Source organism: Corythoichthys intestinalis, chromosome 3 (genome assembly GCF_030265065.1).
Source record: "Corythoichthys intestinalis isolate RoL2023-P3 chromosome 3, ASM3026506v1, whole genome shotgun sequence".
NCBI lineage: Eukaryota > Metazoa > Chordata > Actinopteri > Syngnathiformes > Syngnathidae > Corythoichthys > Corythoichthys intestinalis.
Window position 1 is genome coordinate 37,568,005 of NC_080397.1, and position 22,197 is coordinate 37,590,201.

A 22,197-nucleotide genomic window follows, 5' to 3' on the forward strand; every position below is an offset into this window, starting at 1 on the left:
AATGACAAGCATGATGGTTAGCTACTCTCCCTCAGTTCCTCATTGCGTCCCGAAGACCGCGCGACACGCTGAGTGTGTTTTACTTCCGCTTTACTTGACATATTTCAATAATCGGCATTTGGATGTTTGTGAATCGTTCTCGAATCTTCCACGGCCGAATCGCGAATAATCTAAGAATCGGAAATTTCGCACACCTTTACTATGAATGTGCCTAGAAGTCTCATCACAGAGAAATGAATAGACTTTTAAAACAAGGGGTCCATAACCTTCTGGCATAACCAATGCCGAGAATGTAATTTAGCAATATTCATGTGTTTTTTTTTTTTTTCTCCACGTTTTTTCATTTTGTGTTTTACTCCTGCATCCCTATCTAAACCTCAATCATCTTGCCAACAGAGAGAAGACGTTCAACTTCACGAGAACGTGATAGAAGAAGAAGAGAGAGAGATCGTTCACGAGATCGTGACAGAGACCGGCGAAGAAGTCGCTCACGATCTCCCCACAGGAGGCGTTCAAGGTGAGGAAAGTCAGGAAGGAATTGTAATGTTCAATGCACTTAGGTTAAATATAGAAAGACTAATGATTAATGTAATAATCATTTTTTAATAATAGGCCTTATGTTCACGAAATGAAGTTATTCATTTGGCAATATATCACAACAAAATACTTACTGTTTATTCAACAAGGGACATATTCTTTCATATGCTTTTTTTTTTAATGCTTTTTTTTTTTTACTCACTTACCTGCATGGCTTTAAGTACTCTGGCCAAGTGCTGGAATTATGCAGCGTAGGATCCCCTTTTACCCCTCTCATTGGATCCAGAAAATGTAAAGTTATTTTTTAGTCGCTGTTTATGGTTTAAGTTAGTTTATTTTTTCTTTAACAAGTCTGGAAAATTTATTTTGTGATGGTGTTGATGTTGGTGGCAGCAGTTTAGATGTGTGTGATCTAGAGGTGTGGAAAATAACCGATATTGATTGTGGTTGAGATAAAAGGTGCGCGATGCGAGTGTATCGATTCATTCACTGTACATCGGTGCAAAGACTGCGTAAAATCAAGATGCATTTGTTCGCTGTGTGTTTTATCGGTAATCTTCAACGTTATATCGATATTTTCCACGTTGTACTGCATTCTGTCCTTTTTTCCGATGTGTCTTGAATGCACCATCAGCTAGTGCTACAAGTTAACATGGCGGAAGGGTAGCAGCAGTGGCGCTGAAGCGGATCAGATTTTCAATGCACCCTCAAAGTTCAAATCCGTCGTTTGGCAGTACTATGGATTTTACAAGAAACATGGCGGACATGACAAGACTCACGTTATTTGTAAAGAATGCCGCGCTTCTAAACCTTACAACGGCAGCACAACAAACATGGGAACTCACTTGAAGAGACAGCATGGTATCGACGTCGCGAAAATGACAATGCAGGGGGCTAACAATAAGACTGATGAGAAGGAAGAGAAGATAACAGATTATTATGGCAAGAACAGTAAAGCTACTACTTTTGTGAAAGGTTATTTATTGTTTTTTATGTATGGACATTGCACTTAAGACACTCTGTGAGAGTGGTCAGTTTACAGCAGATGTCACTGCCAAGTTGTATGTATTGGTCTTTTCACAAGCAGTTGTGATTTGTTAAAGATTGACCTAATTGTGAAATGTCATTATTTGTTATTGTTTTTCATATTACTATTTGGGATATAGATGGACATTGCACTTACGACACTCAGTGAGAGTGGTCAGTTCACAGCAGATGCCACTGCCAAGTTGTTTGTGGTCTTCTTTGCACAAGCAGTTGTGTGTATTACATATTAGGTTTTGTCTGGCAGACAGGTATGTAGACATTGCAAAGTGTTACTTAACCCTTTAAGGTCTGGGCCTATTTTGTCTGATTTTGCATGCCTTTGAAGTTGCCTTTATATTTCAAAGAAAGAATTGTTTACGATGGCCTGGTTTGGTCCCTTTTTTTGTGACACCTTGAACTTCATGTCCAAACTGTTGTTTCCGTCACTGACCAATTATAAATCATCATTTTGGGCCCAAAAAGACCAAAAATTCCACAATCGTTTTGTCAAAATTTTTAATTTTGATGTCCAATTGACAACCAAACATGCGTAACGAACCGTTTTGAAACTTTGTAATATTTATTCAACATGTTAGGATGAACATTCAACCAAAAAAAATTAGAATAAATAGTCTTATATTTGACAATTCAACATAAACAACAGGTATAGCATAGGCGTTTTTTGCCTTTATACATGCTCTAGTCAAAACAGGTTATATACAGCAGACCGAACAGTGAAAAAATATATACCATCTAACACAAAAAGTGTTTAAAGGCCATCTCTTTATGAGTTTAGGTATTGCGGCCCATCACCTGATGAAAACTATGTACACACAATCAAGCTTCTTGAACACACATTTATATACACAAATTGAGAAGACTGATTGTGGGAAAAAATGTATATATATATATATATATATATAACATTGGGGGAAAAAAAGTATTTTCAAAAATATTTACAATAAACAAGTTAAATTTTTTTCAGGCATGCCACTCCGAAAAGCAGTTTCGTCCTGGAATTCGAAACAGGGCGACATCACACAGCCCACACTTCCATGGGGTGTTGGTCCTCTTTCCACCCTTCCATTTTCATTTCACTTTACTTTCATTGTCACTATAAATGTACATGAAAAAAAGTCAGTATTTATGAAAATAATAAAGTATAAAATAAAAATATATACAGCAATAAATAATAATGGAAATCTATATGTATGACAATAGAAAGAATACCACAGCTGAATATGTGCTACATCCCTAATCTTCATATAGAAAGAAGATCACCACAATTATAAATTCCTGCCTTGGATACACACAGTTCACGTACGACTTTGATCTGATATGCACATTTTATTATTATATACACAAACACACACTTATATTGCATCAAAATTAACTTTGTCATGCAATATCAAAAGAAACTTTCAAAAGAAACTTTTTCCAGCTTAAAAAAAAAAAAGTGAGTTTGCTTACCTCTGCTCATCGATGGCGTCACCCACGTGTTCAAATACGTCACTATCTTCACTCGAGGACTCTTCCGAAGAAGACGATGATGACGAATTTGGACCATCCTCTTCCTCAAGTTGATCAAATAGCACAATTGCTTGCGCTAAATTTAGTTTTCCGTTCATTCTCAAAGTCACACAAAGTCGCTGCTCGATCCAAACGGCCGTCGGCTCGCCACCTCGCTGCTTCAGAACACTCCTGTCTCTCGTTCGGTGGAACCTCGCATGGCAGTTATATTTATTTAAAAAACGCATTTTGTGCTTCCACTGTGACTTCGAAAGGGTTCGTTTGATTTGTGTTTTTTTCATGGAGCTTGCGTTTTGAAAAAGGACAAGAAATGATGGAAATATAGACACAAACAAATGATCCATGCAGCGTTTTAATGTTTTTTTGAGAGGACAATAAAACTATAAAACTTAAATGACAATATCTCACGTTTTAATTGGTCGATTGACTTCAAATAATAACGAGAGTAAACCGCAACTTCCGCACTTTAAAACGAGGCCAACCAACGGCATGTGGGTGACGTATTTAAAACGTGAGGGCGCTTCAAAGACGACGTGCGCTGAGGACGCGCCGGACTCTCAAGGGTTAAGTCACTCATTGAGAGTGATTAATGTTACTGTAACGTTTACACGTACGCATCTTTAAGCTATCTTTTTGTTTTATTTTACTGTTACATTAATAAACCAAAGCCTTTTGTAACATACTTAGTTGCCATATTATTTTTGTTTGTTTGCTTGCTTAGTAGATAAAATACGATATATACGATTTTTGCTTCCCACTGAATCGAGTTTGATTGAACTAATTTATCAAAAAGCATCACAAACAGGTGCATCGCACTTAATCGAAGTGCATCACATCGTATCGGGAACAGGTTGCATTGTATCATATCAAATTGGGATGGAGGGTGAATCATATCGCATTGTATCGAAAACATGGATTAATCGCAAGTATCGTATTGGGCAGGGATTCAGTGTATCGCAAATTATATCGTATTGCTGGAAGGGCATCGAGATGCATATCTAATCGCCACAGTAATGGAGATCCACACCCCTAGTGTGATCACAATACGAACAAGTCTTCATTACCTCAAAATAACAGTCTATAAATTAGTGTCCTATTTCTTGATAGAAGTAGCCGTGGTATTTACTGGCTGAAGCCCTGTCAAGTCGCCTTTCGGGTGGTGGTGGTTGTTGTTGTTCTTGTGGACACCAACTTTGAAGTCTACTTGAACTAATCTTCCATCATTCGTGAACCAATGATTTTGAAGGGCTGTTTAATTCATTGCTGAATTATAGTTAAGACGTAGCCAGTTGAGGGCCTCTTTCTGTAGGTTAGGAATTTGCCAGTAGAGGGCATGCATGCACAACCTTCAGCCTGTAGTGTGCTGGGGCACACTCACGTTTAATAAATTAAAGTGCGTACGACAGGAGAAAATAAGTCTTAAATAGCATTATTATGTGAATTAGAATCATATTTTGAGATGATTCGACTATATACAACAATTTAGCAAAGGGCAGATGACGAGAAATTAGTCTTTTAATCTTTCGGTTAGCCACGCCTACCATTATAAGGCTCTAGTGTCCCCAACAGGTGGATGACGTCAGGGGGAGGATGGGCTCATCGGTTTTACTATTCAGCCCATTGAGGGGGAATTATTCAGAACGAGAAAAACGCGACGAAGAAAGCCGCAAAATGTCATTGTTTCAGTCTCTCAAATATTTTTTACAGGACATTCTTTTTATCCAAGTATTTTCCCCCAATAGCTAAATAAATGACATGGTCATGACAAATAAGTCTTGTGCTAAATGGAATATGAAATAATAAAAATGCATTTATTCAGGACGACATGGCAAAATTACTCCATAATGGTCATAACTGGCGACTTCCCGTTTACTGTTCCACCTCCCGAACGATATTTTATGCCACCTAAGTTGGGTTTATGTCATTTCCCTTCCCTTTCACTTTCACATGTCGAAAGTAGACAAAAGGGAAATTAATGAATAACGGGAGCAATTTTAACAACTTTAACGGTTGATTCACAACATTAAATTAGTTGAATGTAGTTTAAAGCTGCTGATACAGAATGGGGATTTGAGTATATTATTTATTGTTTTTAACTGTTAACTTGATACTGAAATAGTCATTTATTTAAGCCTGCGAAGCTTTTTACAGTTTTTGTAACTAATGTACAAAACATTAAAAGCAGCTAATAGCGAGGGGGGGGGTGTCATCATTAATCGATATGCAATCGAATTGTAGCCTCTGAATCATAATCGAACCGTTAGGTGCCCAAAGATTCCCACCTCTAGTAAGTAGTCCTTTATTTAAAGAAAGTTTGTAGTGTTTACTTTGTAATCACTGTATTCGCGGCTATTTTTAACACAAAATTGCAATTTATGATCAGTTGGAAAATTTGACAGAACACCGGGCACATTAAGAGGGCAAAAAGCCAAGTACAGTGCTCTCCCGGCGGGGGGATGTGTGACAAGCCGCTGGTCGTAGGCCGAAGGGACAAGGAGCATGTCAGCCACAAAATGGAAGACACCTACATATTAAAATGATCCCAGTATTTGACATAATACAAAACACGATGTTTAGTCATTTCCTCGTAAGTCCCGTGCTCCCACGGTAGTTGGGCTTGTTTTGGCCAATATCCACCAGTGAATGGGAACCTTTTGAAACCCCAAAAAGGCTCACATGCCTCTTCCTCGTACAGAAAGATTTTTCTGCAGCCGTTTGGCTGGCGTGATGTGAAAAATAAACGAATTAATCCGCAAAATCAGCTGAATCCTTAGTCCTTCTCATACAACAGTACGGCTGTATAGTGAAGAGGACTCCTTCTCCTGTACACGTCACAGCGCCCTCTCCCTCAATGCAAGACCGAAGCCGGAAGTCTGATTTTCGTTGCGCGGGATTCAAAAAATTGAATAAATATATCGATCGCTTCTTCACACATCCAAGTAGTCCATTTCATTCAGGAGCATAAAATACCGCATGTATTATGAAATAAACATGCTTTTTCGTGTCACAGGCACTTTAAAGTTTAATGTGTTTATGGGTCTGGAACATGCTGATCAGCGTTCCACCAAAAATGGCACTTAATTCTTCTTTCATTATTTAGAGCGATTTCTACAGTCAATAGTTGTGATAACCTCTCCTGCTGCTGTTTTATTCTGTTTGCAGGTCCCCTCGACGCCATCGCTCTAGCTCGCTCTCTCCTTTGAGGCAAAAAGACAGACGTGAAGATGACCGTAAAGAGAAGTCGTCAAAACCTATTCAAATATCGGGTATTAAGAATTTACTGTAAAACCTCCCCTTAGGAAATACATAAGGGCAGTTAAATTGCTCCAGATTTAAACAAATCCTTTGTTGGCTGGATAACATTATACGCTGTATTTTAAATAATAATCAATTTTGCAAAAGAAAATAACTGCACTGACATGTTTACTCCACGTATACATTTTTTGGTTATGCTGGGCCCTAGAGGTTCCACTGTATTGACAAGGTTCTCAACTTATCCACACTAGTTATGGACAAGAATTAAACTTTTTTTTTTTCTCAACAGCTGAGGACATGCAAGGCAAAACTGAAGAAGAAATTGAGATGATGAAACTAATGGGATTTTCAACATTTGATTCTACGAAGGTGAGTGTGTAGGTGCTACCACTAGGAAGGGGAAATTATGGGTTTACATAAAATTCAACAAAATAGAATAGACTGTGCCTGTGTTTTCTTGCCCAATTTAAAATAATTTCACAATCATACAAAGTAGATTCTAAAAAAGTTGTGATGAAGGAAGTGAGAAATTATGATTAGAAACTGAATGCAATGATGTGGAGTTGCTAGATTTGATATTTCATTCAAAATAGAACATAGATGACATATTAAGTTTAAACTAGGAAAATGTATGATTTCAAGGAAAAAATATTTTAAATTTCATGGTGTTAACAAATCTAAAATCAATTGCACATATAACGGACCGCTGAAAGACCATTTAGGTCAATTGGCAATATGGTTCAGTATAAAAAGAGCTTCTCACAGTTGCAGTGTATCTCAAAAGCCAAGCTTGGTAGAAGATCACTATTTCCTCCAATGTTGCATCACAAAATGGGCTCAGCAATACTTCTAGAGCCCATTGTCAGTAAATACAATCCACCATGACATCCGCTTTTCCCATCTGAAACTGTGCAAACAGTGCAAAGAAAGCGCAGGCGTCTTCTCAGGACTAGGGGTTATTCAAACTGAAGTATTGCGAAGAAAACTTCTGTGATCAGGCAAATCACGATTTGTAGTTCTTTATGAAAAACTGGGACCTCATGTCAGCCTGACCAAAGAGGATAAGGACAACTTGTCATCAGTGCTCAGTTCAGAAGCCTGTATCTTTGATAGTATGTGGTTGCATGAGTGCCTGTGGCATGGGCGGCTTGCATATCTGGAAAGGCACCATCAATGCAGGGAGTTATATTCACGTTCCAGAACAACATATGCCTCCATCCTGACATTGTCTCTTTCAAAGAAGACCTTGCATTCTTTTCAATATGATAATGCCAGACTACACGCAAGGGCTGAACGACATTGGACCAAAATTACATTGCTACTGTTTGGGGGTTTGCAATATATACAGTTGTGGTCAAAAGTTTACATACACTTGTGAAGAACATAATGTCATGGCTCTCTTGAGTTTCCAGTTATTTCTACAACTCTGATTTTTCTCTAATAGAGTGATTGGAACAGATACTTCTTTGTCACAAAAAACATTCATGAAGTTTGGTTCTTTTATGACTTTATTATGGGTGAACAGAAAAAAGTGATCAAATCTGCTGGGTCAAAAATATACATACAGCAGCGCTAATATTTGGAAACATGTCCCTTGGCCATTTTCACTTCAATTAGGCGCTTTTGGTAGCCATCCACAAGCTTCTGGCAAGCTTCTGGTTGAATCTTTGACCACTCCTCTTGACAGAATTGGTGCAGTTCAGTTAAATTTGATGGCTTTCTGACATGGACTTGTTTCTTCAGCATTGTCCACAAGTTTAAGTCAGGACTTTGGGAAGGACATTCGAAAACCTTAATTCTAGCCTGATTTAGCCATTCCATTACCACTTTTGATGTGTGTTTGGGGTCATTGTCCTGTTGGAACACCCAACTGCGCCCAAGACCCAATCTTCGGGCTGATGACGTTAGGTTATCTTGAATAATTTGAAGGTAATCCTCCTTCTTCATTATCCCATTTACTCTCTGTAAAGCACCAGTTACATTGGGAGCAAAACAGCCCCACAGCATAATACTACCACCACCGTGCTTGACGGTAGGCATGGTGTACTTGGGGTTAAAGGCCTCACCTTTTCTCCTCCAAACATATTGCTGGGCATTGTGGCCAAACAGCTCGATTTTTGTTTCGTCTGACCACAGAACTTTCCTCCAGAAGGTCTTATCTTTGTCCATGTGATCAGCAGCAAACTTCAGTCGAGCCTTAAGGTGCCGCTTTTGGAGCAAGGACTTCCTTCTTGCACGGCAGCCTCTCAGTCCATGGAGATGCAAAACACGCTTGACTGTGGACACTGACACCTGTGTTCCAGCAGCTTCTAATTCTTGGCAGATCTGCTTTTTGGTGATTCTCGGTTGAATCTTCACCCTCCTGACCAATTTTCTCTCAGCAGCAGGTGATAGCTTGCGTTTTCTTCCTGATCGTGGCAGTGACAAAACAGTGCCATGCACTTTATACTTACAAACAATTGTTTGCACTGTTGCTCTTGGGACCGGCAGCTGCTTTGAAATGGCTCCAAGTGACTTTCCTGACTTGTTCAAGTCAATGTTTGTTCAAGTCCATAATCACTCACAAGAAATTGCTAATTCGTGTTGCTGTATGTATATTTTTGACCCAGCAGATTTGATCACTTTTTCTGTCAACCCATAATAAAGTCATAAAAGAACCAAACTTCATGAATGTTTTTTGTGACAAAGAAGTATCTGTTCCAATCACTCTATCGGAGAAAAATCAGAGTTGTAGAAATAACTGGAAACTCAAGAGAGCCATGACATTATGTTCTTCACAAGTGTATGTAAACTTTTGACCACAACTGTATTGCAATATTAAAACTAGAGGAATTTTTCACAAGATGAGTTGAATAGCTCTGTTTGGAAAGACTTTGGTCGACTCACTATGACCACATTGTATTCATCAGAGATGTCCCGATCCGATCGGAAATTGGGCTGAACGCGCCATTTTTTAGAGGATCTGGTGTAAAGGACAGGGTTTTATGTTTTTCTGCCTCATGATCGTACAGCCTCTCTTCCTCCCTCTTGCTAAGCCGTGTGTCCAAACAGTTTTTCTTGGTCACCACTGCAGCTGGCGTTTGGTACTTAGTTAACGATGATTGACTGGTATATAGTTTTGATCTGGCCAGAGACACCTTGATAGCTGTACGATCAAAGGCACAAAAGTGTTAATCATCGTTAAGCTTGGTACACACAGTCTGAAGTGTGCTGTGGCAACTAAGTCATTGTCTTAGTGAGAGGCTGTTCTCGGCAGTGTAAGCTCAAAATGAAAAAAAAAAAAAAAATTTTTTTTTTTTCTGTTATCGGATCGGTACTCGGTATCGGCAGATTCTCAAATCAGGTGACAAAAATATGTGAGGTTAATTATAATGCTAAGGTAGTGTATCTGTGAATGGTGACAATTGGTGTATATAAAAGGGATCCAGGAAGCCATGTCTCTGCACAATTGCTTTTTTTTTTTTTTTTTTTAAACAAAAGTATTTATTAAAACAAAACAAAAACATAATTGCACGTTGCGATGAGACTATTGCGCATGCACACATTGCGATGGCGATGTTTAAACGATATAGTGTGCAGGCCTACTACACGCGGCATTAATTACAACATGGCTACGTGGAAAAAAGATAGTATTGTGTTGAAATGGCCATCCTGCAATCTAGATCTTCCACTATGGAGAACATTTGGCACATCATGAAGAGGAAGGTTTGACAAAGGCGGCCTAAGAAAGTGAAGTTAGAGGTATGTATCATACTGTACAATATCACACAATGGGATAGCTTTCCATTTTTCAAAACTTGTCTCCTTGATTCCTAGACGTTTGCAGATTTTTTAAAGAAGAGTGGATGCCTCACCGTGATGAAAATGACCTTGTCCCAACTTTAAAAAAAAAATTTTTTTTTTTAGATTTGTTGACAACAAATAATTTAAAATCAACATTTTGGCACCTTCATATCATTGCATTCAGTTTTTATTTACAATTTGTATAGCGTACCAACTTTTTAAAAATCTGGTTTGTATCTTGGAGGTGCATGTTCAACTCAACTCTGTGACGTTTGTTGAAGCACTAATTGTCTAGGTATGTTAATCTTGCACATTCAGGTTTTTTTTGGGGGGGGGGGGGGTCATTTCTACCATGACCGTTCTTAAGAGTACAAAAAGTAGTTATTTCATTCACAGTTAATGTTAATGTCAATAATAAATTTTGGGAACAACAATATAGAGAAGACAATTTGCAATAGTGATATTTGAACAAGAAGCTTGAAGTTGACACACATGACTTTTTCACAAGACACATCAAATTATGTGGAGGGCTGATCTTGCCCCGAGGCCTTCAGTTTGACACGTTGTCTGTAGCACGATGCAATTTTTGTACATATTTTCTTCTGCTTTACTCTAATGACTGGTAGTTTCTGCTAAATTCAGATGAGATGGGTCAAATGTTGAAATTACATTTCCTGCTTTCGTTCAGGGGAAGAAAAGTGAAGGAGCTACCAATGCTTATGCTGTCAATACAACCATGAAAAGAAAATACAGGTATGACATATGTATAAGAAATGAGGAAAGAGGTATATTATTGTTAGAGTAGAGCCCATTGTGCTGTGCTGTCAGGTCTTATTACGTTGTTGTGGGGGCGTCATATTAGTCACCTGTTGTTGGTCGGGTTGCTGCTTTAAAATGTCAATTTTAAGTCTCCTCACAACAAGCACTATTACTGCTATTGTCAATATAGCCAATCACCTCTGCAGGTGTTTCTATGCAGAGATTCTAGCTCCCCTATTGGTGACCGATGATGTCATCTGCAAGTGTTGCGAGGGTAACAGTGATGTAATGTGTTTTTTCTTTTATATGTATTTTCTAGGCAATACATGAACAGGAAGGGTGGATTTAACAGACCTCTGGACTTCATCGCATGAAGCCCTATTGTCTCTTTATTCATGAAACAAATTTCTTGATGTTTTTTTTCCATTTTATTTTGTAACCTTATGTTGTGTGGGATGCAGGATTTCTCTATAGGTTTTTGCTCAGCATTATTATACATCGGGTCTTGGTGCTTCTATTACACCATGCATGTTTTGTTATGAACATGATTTTTGTCAAGCCTCATGCTGTTCTGAAGTTGTAAATGTAGTAATGTTAATCAACTGAAATAAAAGTCTTTTTGAAATTATTCAACTGTAATGTCTCAATTTGCAGTTTTTTGTCAAATATGCAGGCAGTTGCATGGCAACTCTGAAGATGAATAATCATACAGTATCCACGATATTAAGCAAATGTTCAATTCTCTGATTTGATGATAAATGTGTCTATGTAATATATTCAATACCTGACATTCAACGCCTGTAAAGTTAATTTTAAAATCTTTAAATAGTTAAGCAGTAATAGACTTGTTTTACGAGCAATACAGATGATTTCTTGTTTTTGAAGACGTTTTCCAGTAATGTTTGGCAAACGTGAATCGGAAGACCAAGAGAGACGCGCCTGCGCAGATGAATTTATAGGAGGAGCAAACTGAAAGACCGCATGTAAATTTAACAAATCCCCGACCACAACACGAGACAAACAACACTGCAAGAGCCAATCATAATCCTACACTGCGATTGAGCATGTTTACGGAGGCGTTTCAAAATGGGCGTTATGAGTCAAGATGGTGGCCAATGATAACCGGGTTTGACATAATTTAACCAATGGGAGCCCACAATGGTATTCCAGCTGCAAGGTTGCCATTATGGCTCCGCCAATGAACAAAGCCAGCGTGTGGGTGACCCAAAATGGCTCATCCCAGACATCAGTTTCTGTGGACGTCGGGTAATTTCTAATGATTGACAGTTGAACGTCCAATAGAAGTCTGAGTTGGTATATTTTATAACCAATCACATCTAATCAAAGGAAAAGGTTTGTCTTGGAATACAGTAATTAAATGTCATCCAAATGCTGTATACACAAGCCAGTATATAGAAGGCAGATAGACTTAACGCTAGCTGATATTTGTGGCTTTCTACGTTTTAGCAGACACGAAGCGTGTGATCAGCGATGAACTAGCACAACAACAAGCTATCAACACATCCTTGAATTCATAAGGTTGGATGACATCGACGGGTGAACTTTTAAAAAGGCCTAACTCGTGTTAATTTCCTGTAACTTACTTAACGAGGCCAATATTTGTGCTTTTTGGACCAGTTAGACTCGCCCATACGTCGTGGAACTCGTGACAAACTTATGTTTATCGCAAATTGTCACTGGCTCGATTGCTCGTTCTCGTTTTCCTGGCAGAGCGAGAATATTTTTTATGCGTCAACCCAATAGTTGAAACTGCCTGTAAAGTGAATTGCCAGGGTCAGTGGCAGTTGTCTCGAATGAGAGTAAAGCATCCGTTTCTATAAAGCAGTGTTTGCCAGAGCAGCTAAACGCTATAGTGTTTACGTGAACCACTTCATCTGACATTTTAGGCAAAGAATTAGGGGAAAGTGCGTCTTGCCTTGTTTTGTGGCACGTTCAAGTTTTCTACAACCCGTTAGATACTTAGTCGGAGAGACAAACACTTGCCTTAAAATAGCCACTGTCAGAGCAGAAAGCTGCTGTGTGTTCGGACGAAGAGCAGGTTGTGTACAGCCACAGGATCCCTCATCGGATTATTTAAATATCAGTGATATTGCTGAACATGACGGCTATCGGAATGGTGCAGATGCTCATCGAAGCAGCCGAATATCTTGATCGCAGGGAACGAGGTAAAGTATTATTTTAATCTCGGTTGGAATGTATTTTATGCATCGGGAATATGTAGCGATACCCCTCCCCCTTTATGTGTCGTATTTGTGCACCTATCATGTTAAAACAACGGCGATTCATTTCCCGAATCTCGTTTTTAATTTGGGTTTATTTTAATCGCTTCATGCATTTTGCAAAGCATTGCACTAGAATGTATCACTAACCCCAAAAATGCTCATTCTATACGTTATACTATGCGTTTAATACATGCATCATGCAAAGGAAAAATCAATCTTTAATTGCATAGCACATATTTTTCATTTTTATTTCCATAATGTAAATTCCAAAGTAATGTAGCCAGAGACATTTTTTTTTTTCATGATAGCCCCTCCTTTCCTGCTGTTGTGGTTTTCTAGTGGGGTTTATTCCAGTTCAAGATGACATCATTGTCCAGGCAGAGGGGAGAAAATACAGCATATATAGAGAATGGTTTAATTGTCTTTTTACCAAGTTTCCAACATGTTGATTGAATGCTAAAGATAGGAAAAGTATATTGGTGCACTTATTTTTCTTGATCTGGCGTTTGGACATTGACCTAAATGGTTACTATGTTTATGTGCTTGCAGAAGCTGAGCATGGCTATGCTTCCCTGCCACCTTTCATTAGCAGCCGAGAGAGGGAAAATTTGAAAAGGAAAAGCAAAAGCAAGAAAAACATAAGTAGCAGGTAAATCCTAATCCCCTCAGGGTCTGAGTGTTTGAACTTTGCAGCATGCAAAACAAGCACATTACATTCCTGGATTTTGATGATTATTATGATTATTTTATATTACTGTAAGGCACACCTTATTAGAATCTCCATCCTCCAAACTTTACAAGGAAACAGTATTTATTCATATATATATATAAGACACAGTTGAATATAAGCCCCAGGGATATTCACATCTAAAGACTGTTGTCATGATACTAAAATTTTCAAAACGATATCGATACTCGAAATAATACTCGATACTCTTTCAGTGCCTTCGACGATGGTAGGTGTCCAATCATGAGACTCTTAAAAAATAAATTAAAATTATTTAAATGAGTTTACTAATCCATTTGAACTAGACCAGGGGTCGGCAACCCACACTCTAGAGCCGCATAGCGCTGCCCTAGTGGCTCCCCAGAGCTTTTTCAAAAAAATTTGAAAATGGAAAAAGATGGGAGAGGGAATTTTTTTTGTTTTGTTTTGTTTTAATATGTTCAGGTTATCCATGGGGTCTGAAAAAGTCCCAAATTTGCCAAACTCCAATTTTTTGGATTTAAGGCCTTAAAATGTCTCAAAATCTCCTAAAATCTGACAAAAGGTCTTAAATATAATTTTGAAATCTATTGAATATGATTATTTAGAACATGCATAAACATTTCGATTTTTGAGGACGCCAAACCCTAACTACAAAGCAGAACTACTGTACCTGTGCTGCTCGCTCATTTTCCTTCAAGTCTTTTTATGTATTTCTTGCCGGTATTGATGTGAAATGGGTCTTAAACGGTCTTATACTTCAATGTGGTCTTGTCTTTTAAACGTCTTTAAATGTCTTAAATTTCACCTGTTGAAACCAGTAGGGACCCCGATAGTTTCTGTGGGAGGACAAACATGACACAAATATTCTTCTTATTCATTAATGTGTAATAAAGTTAAATTTGAGGCAGCATCGTACAACAGTAGTAACATGGTGCGTCATCCTTTATAGGATGCACTGCAGGGAAAATAATCATGAAGGCTGATTATGTATTTGTGGCCAACTTAGTCATTTTGATAGTAGGCTAATATAATTAATATATGTATATACATACAGTGGGGAGAACAAGTATTTGATACACAGTCAATGGGAAAACCCATTGGCAGTGTATCAAATACTTGTTCTCCCCACTGTACATACACCATGTGTTGCCTTTAATATAATAAGGCTTTTAATTTTTTGCAGCTCCAGACATATTTGTTTTTTGTTTTTTTCGGCCCAATATGGCTCTTTCAACATTTTGGGTTGCCGACCCCTGAACTTGACCAACCCTCCCAGTTCCGATGGATTAGACATCTAGTGCCGTAAATGGCAGCCACTCAACCACTAATTGTGCAAGTTCTCCCACTTGAAAATATTAGAGAGGCCTGTAATTGTCATCATGGGTAAACCTCAACCATGAGAGACAGAATGTGGAAAAAAAAAAAAACAGAAAATCACATTGTTTGATTTTTTAAAAAATTATTTCCAAATTAGAGTGGAAAATAAGTATTTGGTCACCTACAAACAAGCAAGATTTCTGGCTGTCAAAGAGGTCTAACTTCTTCTAACGAGGCTCCACTCATTACCTGTATTAATGGCACCTGTTTTAACTAATTATCGGGATAAAAGACACATATCCACAACCTCAGTCAGTCACACTCCAAACTCCACTATGGCCAAGACCAAAGAGCTGTCGAAGGACACCAGAGATAAAATTGTAGACCTGCACCAGGCTGGGAAGACTGAATCTGCATTAGGTAAAACGCTTGGTGTAAAGAAATCAACTGTGGGAGCAATTATTAGAAAATGGAAGACATATAAGACCACTGATAATCTCCCTCGATCTGGGGCTCCATGCAAAATTTCACCCCGTGGCATCAAAATGATAACAAGAACGGTGAGCAAAAATCCCAGAACCACACGGGTGGACCTAGTGAATGACCTACAGAGAGCTGGGACCACAGTAACAAAGGCTACTATCAGTAACACAACAACACACGCGAGGGACTCAAATCCTGCACTGCCAGACGTGTCCCCCTGCTGAAGAAAGTACACGTCCAGGCTCTTCTGCAGTTCGCTAGAGAGCATTTGGATGATCCAGAAGAGGAGAAACACGGGTTCTCGTGTTTGGAGGAGAAATAATACTGAATTGCATCCGATGAACACCATACCTACTGTGAAGCATGGGGGTGGAAACATCATGCTTTGGGGGTGTTTTTCTGCAAAGGGACCAGGACGACTGATCTGTGTAAAGGAAAGAATGAATGGGGCCATGTATCTAGAGATTTTGAGTGAAAATCTTCCATCAGCAAGGGCATTGAAGATGAGACGTGGCTGGGTTTTTCAGCATGACAACGATCCCAAACACACAGCCAGGGCAACAAAGGAGTGGCTTCGTAAGAAGCATTTCAAGGTCCTGGAGTGGCCTAGCCAGTCTCCAGATCTCAACACCATAGAAAATCTGTGGAGGAAGTTGAAAGTCCGTGTTGCCCAGCGGCAGCCCCAAAACATCACTGCTCTAGAGGAGATCTACATGGAGGAATGGGCCAAAATACCAGCAACAGTGTGTGAAAAGCTTGTGAAGAGTTATAGAAAACCTTTGGCCTCCGTTATAGCCAACAAAGGGTACATAACAAAGTATTGAGATGATCTTTTGGTATTGACGAGATACTTGTTTTCCACCATGATTTGCAAATAAATTCTTTAAAAATCAAACAATGTGATTTTCAGGGTTTTTTTTCTCCACATTCTGTCGCTCATGGTTGAGTTTTACCCATATTGACAATTGCTGGCATCTCTAATATTTTCAAGTAGGAGAACTTGCACAATTAATGGTTGACTAAATACTTATTTGCCCCACTGTAAGGCTTCTAAAAATATGTTCACTTCTCTTAACTCAAAAGTTGGTTGAGCAGCCTTTTGCGTTAAAGACTTCATCAATGGGCCGTGACATTAAGCAGTCAGTCTGTGGCACTGTGTAGGTGTATGGAAGCCCAGGTTGTACAGATGTCTACTTTGTTGGGTAAGAGCTATGTTTTGATTCTGCTGTCTGTGCTGCAATCACGTAGGAACAACAGCAAACAAGTGTCTGGCTGATGGCCACTGACCACTTGTGAAGGCAAAATGGGTCATTCAAGGTGAATGCGGGAGAGATTTCAGTGACAGGCAATGCTGACAACTCGGTCACCTCAACATGAGGGGCTACGGTAGAACACGGTGTACTGTACAGTTATTGCATGTGGTCTGGATTCCATAAGTCAATCTATTTAGGTTTGATGTGTGTAGTTGTTATCATTTTGTTGAGTGGCAGTTGGATGGCACACCAAGAAGCTTCAACACAACAAGTTTAATTTGGCATTTTAAGAACAAACACTAGGTGAAGTATGGTGATACAGTCAAACGGCGGCTAAAAGAGCCTTTACTAGACAAGAAAATTGTCTCAAAGCTGTAAAATTCCCCCCATAATCATAATAAATACGGTTTAATTTTGCTTTGGCTGTTTTTCTGATTTTAAGTCTGTTTCTGTAGTGTATTGTTAAGAATTTAAAATGGACTGACTGAAAATGTTAATGTTTAGTTCGAGTTCGACTGTATCATTATTCGAAAATTACACAATGTTGCTTTTCATGCTATTGATGCATTTGTTGATGTGTAGCTCGTCAGTTCAGATATTGATAAGGATAAATTTTTGGCAGAAATGTTATGTGGCCCACATACATTCGTTTTTGTTCCTTCATTCTTTTGAAGCAATTCTTCTGTTTTTAATAGAAATTTTTATGAACATTAAGATGTGATTTGCTAGTGTCTGAGAAGAAATGTTTAGCTGGTAATATTTTTCCCTATTCAATAAAGAGAGCATTTAGGAGAAAACTGCACATGGTTGACTTCAAATGATGAATTTGGATGATGTCTTGTAGGTTTTGTGGTTGTTTCAGTCATTTGAGCTAATCTTCACAGCCTCTGCCAACAGTAACTCTTGGAAACCTGCTTGTTATTATTGCCCATTGAAATTGGCTTTTTTGATTTAAAAAAAATAATAATAATAATTTTTTTTACTAGACATGACATTGTGATTTATTTGGCGAGAAGGTTATTTTATGAATATTTGCTCCAGCCAACTCTGGTAAATATGGAACAGAGCATATGAAAGAATGAATTCAATAGGAATTTGTCAGTGTGAGTACTGTGTTCTCCATTGCCTGTTGTTTCTCGATGGGGAGAGTGTGGGTGTTAGGGTGTATGTGTGTGGAGGTGGTAGTGTGTATGTGCATGAGTCAGTTGTACAGCCCCCCCCCCCTGTCATGTCTCTCCTATTTTTTTTCTTTCCTCATCGTTCTCTCTTTTCTTTCCCTGACAGTAACCCCTCACCTCCCCCACCTCTCATGTTTTCCCTGCTAGGTTTACACTCGCGGGAGAGAGAGCATCAGCTCCTTTATTACATAAATGGAGAGATTCCTCCCCCACCACCCTCACGTACATGCACTCTGTTTGTGACTGCATCGTACTATGCAGAAAATTGTGCATCCTTGCTAAGCAGGTAAATGTAGTCCTTGCAATCTGGCCACTCTGATAGAAATTCTTAACCTCATTTTCCAAATATTGCCAATTTTTTTGCGCTAGAGTGGAAAAACTAAATCTGCAGAAGTACTTCCCCTCTAATATGAGTCAATAAAAAATCTGATTGTATACCGCTTATTTACATAGGTTTAGTTAAACCTGTTTGTGAAGATGTGAGGGTGCAACAGATATAGTAAACAATAATTCAGTGTCTCTGATGCACAAGCAAAGCAGTGATTAAAACTCAAGCAAAATGTTTTTTTTTTTTTTTTTTTTTTAATTTCCTTAAAGGTTATCATTTCGGAAGTTAGAGAATTCACATGACAGTGACAATAAATACTGTATCATTAAATATTGGCTCTTTCTATTACAGGATATTCCTTTGTGCAACCCGTTTTACAGCCAATGTCGTGTTCATTCTAGCAGTGACATCCTTCTTATCTTCTGATACAAATCTCCCTTTTGCTTACTTTGGTTTTTGGCTTAGTGTGGTGAATAAGATCACACCAAACAACACAATGATTACTTGTGATCCTTTAAAAAGGCCAGACTGACTGATTACAATCCTGTGACTGTCTTTAGAGGGATGTGCCTTAGGTACTTTTACTTACCCCTATGACCAAACTGTTAAAATCATTTATGGTGAGAATGTCATTCTTCTCCAGGCCTGTTTAATATAAAGTGATGTTTAAAATTTTTGTTGTTGTTGTTAATTCTCAGTCAATTTGCATTTTCTGTTTTGGTATGAATCATGTTATTTCATTGAGGATTGTGATTTTATCTTAACACCAGGAAAACAACAATGGATTCCATGTGTGTATGTTATGTATCCTGACTTGGCTGTCAGTTTGAAGATTTGCGCATGTTACTGTTAAATTATTGACAGAGGTAAATTTTAAATGAGGCAAAAAAAAACAAAACTTGAAAGTGTATTCACCCATTTGCCTAGTAACCCTAGAGCAGAGTTTGTGGAACAGAGTGGTTGGCCCGTAGGCTGAAATCAAGTATGAATGAGCGGTACAGTTCTTCTGCCAGCACTGTTGTATCACTAGTGGTTTGTCTGCACTCTGTAGGAATTCTTCGTCAGTTTGAGAGGGCCAGTGCAATTGAATGCCTCCAAGATGAATTAAATTTACAGGACTGTGCCCATGTATGTAATAGGGCTGAACGATAATGGAAAAAACTTGCATTGCGACTTTTCGCGGGTTTGCGATATATTCCGATATACAGTATATTGCAATATTAAAACTAGAATTTTTACCAGATGACTTGACTAGCTCTGTTTAGGAAGACTTTGGTTGACACACCATGTTTTTGCACTCAGTATTTTATTAGATTGTTTTTCCTGATTTTCCCCCCTTGTTTTTCTCATTTATCCTTGTATTCTTGAATGTTTTTCTTAATTTTATATAATTTAAACCAGATGTCCAAAGTCCGGCCCAGGGGCCAAATGCGGCCCGTGGTCAAATTTCACCCGGCCCACAGCCTCTGTCATAAATCAATAATGTCTGGCCCACACACACTTTATAAATTAATCAGCAGTACTGCTATCAGCATATGAAGTAGTTTACACACTAAATGCTGCTCCTCATTTATCCACCAAAAGGCAGCAGCACTCTAAGCAACATTACCCCGTGTGACCCTTCCAATTTTCTAAAATGGCGACAATCAACAAAAGAAAATTGACTGCGATGGGCAACCCTTCAAGGATAAGTGGAAATTGGACTATTTCTTTACTGAAATACTCAACAACTGTGTCTGCCTCATTTGCAAAGAGACAGTCGCTGTTTTTGAAAAGTTCAATGTGAGGCGATATTACCAAACAGGACACGCTGACATGTACGACAAGATTACAGGGAAGATACGCAGCGAGAAATTGAAGCAACTTGAAGCTAGTTAAATTTCACAGCAATAGTATTTTGCAAGAGCTTGAGAGTCGAAAGAGAGCGCCACAAAGGCTAGTTGCGAGATTGTTGAAATTATTAATTAAAAAAAAAAAATAAAGCAAATGTGAAACACAGAATGGGTTGCTAAAATTTGCTTAAATATATTCTTCTTTGTAAAAGACGTCAGCCAAGGTCGGCCCCCCACATTTTTACCAGACCAAATCTGGCCCCCTTAGCAAAAAGTTTGGACACCCCTGCTTTAAACAATTTATCATATTCTTCATTATCAAAATGTTATCTTAGTTTCTGTATTTTTTATTGTTGCAATATATATTTAAGATGCTTCAATTGTAAGTGTATCTATTTATTATTAATTTAAGAATTGAAAGTAAGAAAAATTGCAAACCCGTGATACAGTATATGATTGTATTCATATACTGTTTAATTCAGGCTAAGGGGGTTTATCTGGGAAAGATGAAGATTGCTAAATACAGTATAAAAGGGAAACAGGAAGCCATGCCTCTTCACACTTTCTGCTTTTATGAAGTAAACCAAAAGTTTACATGTAAAAAAAAAAAAAAAAATTGTACAACCTGTGATAGGACTAATGTGCACGCGCACCTTGAGATGGCGATATGCAAACGATAAGCAGTGATCCCTCGCTACTTCACGCTTCAAACTTAGCGCCCTCAGTCCATCGCGGATTTTTTATTTCTATTAAAAAAAAAAAAAATAAATAAATAAATACAGATGAGCCATGCCGAGCCGATCACGTAGTCTCACTCTCCCTCCTGCTGCTCTTTGTTGGTCAGCCAGTGCACTGGAGTTGCTTATTAAAGTTAAGGATGATTGACAGACGTTTAATGGTTGATCTCGCCACAGATGCTTCGAAGCCGAAACTTCAAAGCGCTGCATGCGTCAATTATCGTTTAACTTGTAAAACAGTTGTTGTGGCAACTTAGTGAGCAGCTTTAGCGAATTTGAGTGGACACACAAACGAGCGATCACTGTATTCCGCAGGCCTAGTACGTAATGAACAATCAATTTGACTTCAAAGTTCCTTCACTTGATCTCAAGTGGCAGAAGTAAAGACTTCCTTCAGACTGAGGTGAGTGTGATGAAAACATTGTGTGTATACATGAGCCAGTGCAAGTCCCCTTAGATGTGGGAGCAGAGGCTAATTTTGGACACGGGTCAAAGGATCAGGGGGCCTGGCTGAAGTAGTTGTGTGAATTGGTAATGGAAGGATATCTTTTTTTTCCCTCGGACACCTCCATTTTCTTTTGGGCAGGTCCAGCAAATTAAGTTTATCAACCAACTCTACTAATTTTAAAACCCAAAGAAGCTGAAATCTAATCTTGTTCCTCGGTTCATGTCATGCACTGTTTCGTAGGACTACCACTCTAGTGTGTTGTATTCAGAGTGAATAATGAGGAAAAACTGGATATAGGGGCATAGTCCTGCCTAATGTTTCTGGTTACTGTTACTGCCACCTCCTGACATGTACGGTCCTTTAAAAGAACACGTTTCCATTACTGAATGGCCTGCAGGCTTTAGAAAACCCAGTCTTCCTTTCCTTCATTTTCCTTGAAACTCACATCAGCCCACTCTGCCAGCCATATTCTCCCTCACAGCTTTGCTCACTCGCTTTCTTTCGCACACCCCCACAGTAGGCAGTTAGGGCTGTAGTAATGACATGAAAGGAGGGTTATTCATGTTTTGCTTTATCTCCACAGGTCTACACACAATGAAATGGAGAAGAACAGGTATTTCTTTATTTATTGATATTTAGATAAGTATCAATCTTGTTCAATTGTTTTTTTATAATCCAATGATGTATTTCTCCATCCTTCGCTGTCCCTGGAAATCTCTTTAAAGATGTGCAAAAACCATGATATGCTATTCAGTGATTACTGATGTTGCTCAAAAAGC

The 22,197-nt window shown here is 38.6% G+C and overlaps 1 protein-coding gene across 1 annotated transcript in view; it reads left to right on the forward strand.

Annotated features, from left to right (window-relative positions):
- Window positions 1-6,290: 6,290 nt before the first annotated feature.
- Window positions 6,291-22,197, forward strand: part of mxd1 (MAX dimerization protein 1) — a 29,176-nt gene continuing 13,269 nt past the window's right edge. Inside the window, exons 1-7 of the mRNA XM_057831783.1 lie at window positions 6,291-6,359; window positions 6,638-6,717; window positions 10,011-10,089; window positions 10,820-10,884; window positions 11,210-13,076; window positions 13,683-13,782; window positions 22,002-22,031. Coding sequence (XP_057687766.1) covers window positions 13,010-13,076; window positions 13,683-13,782; window positions 22,002-22,031 — 197 coding nt within the window. The 5' untranslated portion in view covers window positions 6,291-6,359; window positions 6,638-6,717; window positions 10,011-10,089; window positions 10,820-10,884; window positions 11,210-13,009. The remainder of the gene's footprint in view (window positions 6,360-6,637; window positions 6,718-10,010; window positions 10,090-10,819; window positions 10,885-11,209; window positions 13,077-13,682; window positions 13,783-22,001; window positions 22,032-22,197) is intronic.